Source organism: Nanorana parkeri, unplaced genomic scaffold (genome assembly GCF_000935625.1).
Source record: "Nanorana parkeri isolate BGI_ZX_2015 unplaced genomic scaffold, ASM93562v1 scaffold1591, whole genome shotgun sequence".
NCBI lineage: Eukaryota > Metazoa > Chordata > Amphibia > Anura > Dicroglossidae > Nanorana > Nanorana parkeri.
In genome coordinates, this window is record NW_017307859.1 from 313526 (window position 1) to 321319 (window position 7794).

General features: G+C 49.9%; 1 protein-coding gene across 1 annotated transcript in view; it reads right to left on the minus strand.

Moving 5' to 3' along the window:
* The window catches only part of LOC108798945 (A disintegrin and metalloproteinase with thrombospondin motifs 2-like), a gene marked incomplete at its 3' end in the record, with an annotated part of 345605 nt that overhangs the window by 309714 nt on the left and 28097 nt on the right, over positions 1-7794 (minus strand). The window contains exons 4-5 of the mRNA XM_018570755.1: positions 7153-7230; positions 6905-6911 (exon numbers count right to left, since the gene is read on the minus strand). Of these exons, the coding sequence (XP_018426257.1) occupies positions 6905-6911; positions 7153-7230 (85 nt within the window). The remainder of the gene's footprint in view (positions 1-6904; positions 6912-7152; positions 7231-7794) is intronic.

Consider the following 7794-nt stretch of genomic DNA (forward strand, 5'->3'; position numbering starts at 1 on the left):
GTCACGTCGGGGAGTCCAATCCCCCCTGCTGGTTTAGGCATGGTAAGAAGGCGCCTGCCGATCCTGGGGGCACCATTCGCCCACACGTACTGCAGGAACATGCGACGAAGGCGAGAGAAGAATGTAAGCGGCAGACGAATGGGCAGCGCTTGCATCAGGAATAAGATCCTGGGGAGTATAGTCATTTTAAGAGCATTACAGCGACCAAACCAGGTCACTGTGAGAGCCTGCCAAGCTCGTAAATCCTGCCTGATCCGTATCAAGAGGGGAGGGAAATTGGCCTCATATAGTGCTCCCAGATCCGATGTGATGTGGGTACCCAAGTAAGGCAGGGAATGGGCCTCCCACTTGAAGGGGAAGTTGGCCTGGATCGAGTTCTGTTCAATCAGAGGCAAGGTGATATTCAACGCTGCGGATTTAGTCCAATTGATGGCTAGGTTGGATAGAGCACCATAAACCCTAAGTTCCCGCATGAGCTCGGTGAGGGAGGTCTGAGGTTGAGAGATGAAGAACAAGAGGTCATCCGCATAAGCTGTGACCTTATGTTCCATAGAGTGACTCTTGAATCCAGAAATTCTCTCATTCGACCGAACATGGCCTAGAAAGGGTTCCAGAGCTAAGATGTACATCAGCGGGGAGAGGGGACAGCCCTGGCGCGTACCATTTGTAAGAGGAAAATACGGGGACCTAGTTTCATTGACCTTGATGGCCGCCGAGGGGCGAGAGTACAGAGCGGACAGCCACGAAATCATATGCGGGCCCAGTCCGATGTGACGGAGGGTGGATCCTAAGAACTGCCAGTCCACCCTGTCGAACGCCTTCTCAGCGTCAGTTGAGAGGACCATCAACGGGGACGATTTGGAGCGCGCCTCATGAATGATGTTGAGTACCCTAGTGGTGCTATCTCGAGCCTCCCTAGCCACAACAAATCCCACCTGATCATCTTTCACTAGAGTTGGAATACCCGGCGAGAGCCTTGTCGCTAGGATTTTCGCAAACAGTTTTAGGTCTACGTTCAGGAGGGCTATAGGGCGGTAACTGACACATTGTGCTGGGTCCTTCCCCTCCTTGGGGAGCACGGCAACATGCGCCCTCAGAGAATCCTCTGGCAAGGGGCGGCTGTGGAGGATGGAGTTAAAGGCCACCAGAAAATGGGGGGTCAACAGGTCTATGAATTTCCGATAGTATGGAATCGTGAAGCCATCCGGGCCCGGCGCCTTGCCAGGCTTGGCGTGCTTAATAGCCGCCGCCAACTCACCCTCGGAGATGGGTAGCTCCAAACACTCCCTGTCCGCTGGGGAGAGTGATGGGAGGCCAGAGCTCCGGATGTACGAATCCATCTCCGCTGCTCGGGCAGTGGGCTTCCCGAATCAATGGTTCTGGCTGCAGATTGTACAGTCGATGATAAAAGTCAGCGAATTCCTCAGCCATGTCTTTTGACAACGTAAGGCGGGTACCCTGCCTAGACATCAGGTGGGATATAAAGGGTTTACCTCTGGGACCACGAAGCGTCCAGTTTCCCTGGTTTGTTTGCGAACTCGTACAGGCTCCTCCTCCCCCACAAGGCCCTCCTCTTTACCCTCACGAACAGGAGAGCATTGAGCTCCTCACAAACCTGAACGAGTTCCCTGTAGGTCGCCACCGCTAGGGAGCGTTTGTGGGATGCCTCCAGTCTATGAAGGCGGCCCAGCAGGACCTCAATTTGAGAGTTCCGCTCTCTTTTCCGTCTTGCGCCATGCTTAAAGAGCACACCCCGCAGGACACATTTGTGTGCCTCCCACACTGACAGGGGGTCGACCCGGTCAGTGACATTCGTGCGGAAGTAGGCCATCAGGGAAGCCGCTAAGTCCGCAGAGATCACTGGGTCCTGTAAGAGCGACTCGTTGAGTCTCCAGGAGGAGCATCTCGAAGTGGGGGACAAAAGGTCCATACTCAACTGAATAGGAGCATGCTCAGAGAGTACAGGAGATCCAATAGAGGCTGCTAGTACTCTAGGTAAGTCGCCATGTCTGGTGAAAAAGTAGTCAATTCTCGAGTAGGATTGATGAACCGTCGAGTAATAAGTAAAGTCCCGATCCACCGGGTACAGGGCATGCCACACGTCCATTAGGTGGAACTGCTGGAGCGCCAGCTTTAGCTTTCGAAGGTAGGAGAATGAGAGATGGGAGGCACCTCTAGAGGTGTCTATAGTGGGATCCAAAGCCACATTGAAATCCCCCCCCCCCAATATCAGAGTTCCCTCCTGGAATTCCTCCAAGCGGGTAAGAAAGGATCGCAGGAATTGCAACTGTTCCGAATTGGGAAGGTACACATTAGCCAGCGTCACCGTGGTCACTCCCATAGTCCCTTCACTATCAAGAACCTCCCTAGCTCATCCACCAGCTGGTCGACCAACGTCCATGCCACCGATTTAGAGATGAGAATGCTCACTCCCTTAGACCTGGAGAGCGGCGTCGCAGCGTGATACACCACTGGATAATCCCGGTTACGCAGTGTGGGAACCGCTTCCGGTTGAAATGAGTTTCCTGTATAAAGGCCACCTGGGCTTCTGCGCATCGCAAATCAGCGAGCAACCTGGATCTTTTTTCGGGGATATTAAGCCCCCTAGCGTTCAGGGAATATAGCGAAAGAGGGGCCATGATCCTTGGGCAGTTAGAGGAGGGTCTGAGGGCAGGCAAGAGGGGAAGGAGGGTAGGAGTAGAGGATGGGGAGGGGGCAAAATACCAGATGAAAGGGTGAGGTTAAGGCAAGTGGAGAGAAGGGGGGTGCAGTGAGTAAAGAGAGAAAAGAGTAAAGAGAAGATAGCTGACACTGACTACAGGTCAGCCAGTAATTTTTCGTTACGCCCACCCCTGCACCGATAGGGTGTGGGCGTGTATCCTATGGGGGTAAAGTTGTCACAAAACAGTGGTCAAAAAACAATGGCAAGAAGAAGATGCATCAACCCGGCAACTCAGCCTAACATGGCAAATATATGCATAGTAATGGCATAAAATAACAGTCCCCGTACAATGAAGCTCGTACAGTCATGGAGCAAGAGAGCGCCGCCCCACGGCACCCACCGGGGGGGCCACCCGGTCGCAGCCCTCTCTCCCCCCACAAAAGTCCCGCCACCCCACATTCCAAGGACCACACCTAGGGAGAAAAAGGTTAACCTGACATTAAACACACCCTGCATGTATCCCGTATGTCCCTCTACCCAGTGTAGGGCGAGGGGGGACTCCCCTCAGACTCGCCCGGGCAGCAGGATAGGAACCCCCCTATGACTAGTGTAACCCAGTAACATAACATAACTTAACGTAACCCTCCTAGATAGAGCTAGCTGCCACTGGGGTATGTAAGATCACAGCTGAACCTGGGATAGCGAGTCGGGTTCCCTCAAGAGAGTTCATCAGGCTTCACTTCACTTGCATGTGAAGGGCCAGGGACCAGCCGCTGACTGGCTCGGTTACGGGATCTCCCCCTCCTGGACGGCCCAGCCGGAAGTGGGGCCAAGGATGAGCGGTCCTCTGAAAAGTCCAACCAGTTTGGGATCGAGATCGCCTCTGAGCCCAGGAAAGCAAACAAGTCTGGCAGCTGTTGGGGACGATGTAGAAAAAAGGATTGGTCTCCTCGCCTCACAATTAGATGGAACGGGTGGCCCCACCTGTAAGAAGCATCAGCAGAGCGCACAATCTCCAATAGGGGCCTCAGAGATCTTCGCATACGGAGGGTATGCCTGGAGAGATCGGGCATAATTTGAATATGTGCTCCATCAAAGTCTATGGGTCCCTTGTGCCAGGCCTGCCGCAGGATCTCCTCCTTGATGGAATAAAAGTGTACCCTGCACAACACATCCCTGGGTGGGGAATCAGCCAAGGCCGCAGGTCGGGCACCCATAACTCTATGCACCCGATCCAGCTCCAACTCCGTTGCCGGGGGCTTATTCAGGTATTGATTTAGAATCGCCAGAACTGTGGAACGTAAATCCCGTCCTGCTGTGGCTTCAGTGATACCCCTCACCCGCAGATTATTGCGCCCATTACGGTTTTCACCGTCATCTAGTCTGAGAAAGGCCGTGGTGATCTGGGCGCCCATGCCCGAGTGTACTGTTTCCAGGGCCGCCACCTGCTGGGTCAGAGAGGTTGTAGACTCCTCTACTGTCGATATGAGGCCACCCTCTGCCCAATATCTTGTACCTCCTGCCTGAGGGCCGCCACAATGCGCGCGGCCATGTCCTCCAGGTCTCCCTTTGTAGTGAGGCGCGGGAGAATCTCTCTCCAGTCCCCCCCCCCCCTCTCCTACCTCGGGTACCGTTCGGACACCGGAATCATCTGGTTGCAGGTCCGGCGAGGGAATCGGCGATGGCTGACGATCCCGCGATAGGCCGGCCACATCAGAGGGAGGCGCCACCAGCTTACTCCGGGTCTTTGAAGGAGTGGGGCCTGTTGTCGCGGAGCGTGTAGTCGCCATGCTGGACGCGGCAAATATATCAATTTCCTGCGTGTATTGTAATGCAACCCTCAGCAACAGCGGATCCGTATTTAAAAAAAATCTTGCCATGTTGTTCAACTTCATTTACAGGGGTAATATTAGTTCCCGTTTCAAAGAAATTCGGATCCGAAATTCGTTAACGGAATTTCGTATTTCGGATATAATTCGGAAACTGCAATTCGGATTTCGGATGCTTCCGAATTTACGAATTTCAGGAAAATTTGTACGAATTTCGATTCGTAACTAAACGAATCGCACATGTCTACTCTTCACCCTTTTGTGAATAACCCTGAAAGTATAAGTCACCAGTATTGACTGTAGGCTCCTTGCATCCCCATTACTGACTTACCGTGCACTGTGTCTCTCCGTTTGGGTGGACATCTTGGTAGAGCCAAGGCTTTGATTCCACATATCAGAGCATCCCTCCTAATGACTGGTGATCTGTTAACTAGTGAGGGAATATTCAAAAAGCAACAGGTGTGGTTCACAAAGTACATCAGCAGCAGCAGGGAAGTGAGTGTTGTGCATATTGCTCTACAAGTAGCAGCATAGTCATGATATCACCAAATCTCACTATAAATTTCATGAAACAAGCAGCAAGAGGTAGCAGTGTCTTTAAGATCTCACACAGCAGATAAACAGCTATAAGGGATATAGGCAGAGGCCCTGGTGTATTTTGATTATGTGCTGCCCTAGGCAAGACTAAAATCGGCACCCCTAATCTAAATTTGCCCCACCCCTTCCTGTTTAAGACCAACCCCTTAATTTGTAAACTCCACCCCTTCATCTTTAGGGTCCACCTTTTCCTCTTAGAGCTCCACCTCTTCCTTGCTGTACATTAAAAGTGGATTATAAATGCCTATATTTTGTTGTTGTTGGAGTACAAATCCCAGCAATACATTATATAGCAATGCAGAATACCCCCGGCTATAGAGGACTACAAATCCCAGCAATGCATTATACAGCATTGCTGAAAGGCACCTGGCTATAGAAGACTACAAATCCCAGGAATACATTGCGCAGCAATGCAGAATAATATGAAGCTACTTACTCTGTGCTGCTCTGGGGTGCCGGCCGAAAAATCTCAGGAGGGCTATGCGGGGTCTCACGGGGATGTGTTGGGTATCAGGAGGGTGTGTGGGGGTCTCAGGGGGCCTGTGCTTCATCAATGCTCGGGTTCCGGTCCAGTGTGATTGCAAAAAAAAAAAGTGCATGCACTATTTTTTGCGATTTCACTGGACTGGAACTTGGGCTTTGCTGTACCACACATTCTGGTGCGGGCGATCTCACTGTCGGGCATGCCTGTGGTGCCATTGACTTGAATGGCATTTCCACACCCCCTCCCACCCCTGAAAGGCAGGGAGGCTTGTATGCGATCCAGTGTGTCCTGGCCACTAACTGTGCTGGAACGCACTGGATTAGGTGTGAACAAGCTCTAAATATAATAGATCCCAGCACACATGGCTGCCTGTGGTAAAGGTGACACCTGTACCACAGGTACATCTGTAAGGGCTTGTTCACACCAATTGTGGTGCGTTCCAGAGTGGTAGCTGCTGGAACACCCCACAATCACTCACAAAACTTCCCCTGCATTCTGGGGCAGGAGGGGACTGTCAATGGCACAGCAGCCATGCCCCCCTGCCTGCAGTGCGATCAGACGCATGGCAAAACATTGCCTGCATTCCGTTCCACAGCAAATGCAAAAAATAGAGCATGCAGCATCTGGAACACACCGCAGTTGGTGTGAACAAGCCCCAACAGATCTCTGCACACAGGTATATATAATAGAACGCAGGGATTTCTATACCTGTGTGCAGAGATCTTTTAAACAAGGCTGCTGTAGTACACACTGCACTGGCAGTGATCTTTCAGTGCTCCACAGGACCCCATCCCACACTGCTCTGCCCAGTCCCTTACCTTCAGCAGTCAGATAGCAGCTGAGCTCATTGGGCTGCCGCTGGGCTGCCTTTGTTCAGATCCCTGGGGGTGCTTGCTTCGTTCTCCTGCCATCCACAGCTGTGCTCTTCGGTGCCAGGCAGCAGGAGCCTGTCCCTGCCCCCAGCCTATCAGCCGTGGAGTATTCTTCTGCTCCGCTAGAAAGTGAAACTGAAAGTAGCATGGTCAGACTCTCCTGCTGCTGCTGTATGCCACTGGATCATCCAGGATGGATCATCGCTAGGATCGTAGGAGAAGGGGAACGAGTCGCCTCACTGGTTTGGGGGCGGCATTTTTTGCTGCCCCCTTGGAAGTGCCGCCCAAGGCAAACGTCTTGTTTGCCTTGCAGTGGATAAGCCCCTGAGCCCAGGTGTGTCTGGGCAACTTCCTTGACAGGAAATACATTGCCATTTATCAGGAGGAATTCGAGACAGAAAATACTGCTTAAGCACAACTAACATTTCAAGATGTTGCCTGTAGCATAGCAGATCTTCACATTTTGACTTTGAGGTCCACTTTAAGGGATCATGTTCACAATCTCATGTGAACCTGCAATACAGGCATTACTATAATCTCCATAGCAATTTTTCACTGCTATTTTGGATCTACTTTTAGTAAATCAGGCTCGCTGAGTGAGCCAAATTATATTGTTATTTGGTAGACTTGCTGATCATATACTAAAAGCAATGGGAAACAATTTCTTTGAAAAAGTATAGATTTCTTAATTTGTACCATAATACTTACTTTGCTGACCATTATTATTCGCACAAGGACCACATTAATATGGGTACCCAATGACTCATCATGGTAGATTTCATTCACCTGGGAAAAAAGGTAAATTGAGGTTAAATAATGCTTCTGATAAAGAACCTATTTAGGGAAAAATTCTGATATTTATTTTTCACTTGTTTTTATTATTATAAAATGGTCACATGTCCTAGTGACATGTGCCAGAGTTCCAGGAAGTAAAGAGAGATATAGTAATCTGCCCTTGGTAAAAATGGCCACTGTGAGAAGAATGGGGATTAAAAGAAAAAATGTATGCAAATAATAAAAATCCTGCAATTATTTATAGGTGTCTATTTGTAGATTTCCATTACTAAACATTTCTAAAGGTGTCTTTGTTGTAATTTCAAAGATATGGGTAGAGGTCCTCTTTAACTGTATTTGTGCTTTGGGTGCCATTAAGAACACATTGCAATGCACATACATAGCCTTATCACATGTTGTGGTGTGAGAGTCATAACTGTTATAAACAAAGTATTTATTTTTTAGTACTTTTATTACAATTTAAAATAGAATATAAACCTCTTAAAATAAGACTTGCTGACATAATTTTAAATACTGTACATTAAACAGAATTCAAACAGTATGAGATCTGTTTGT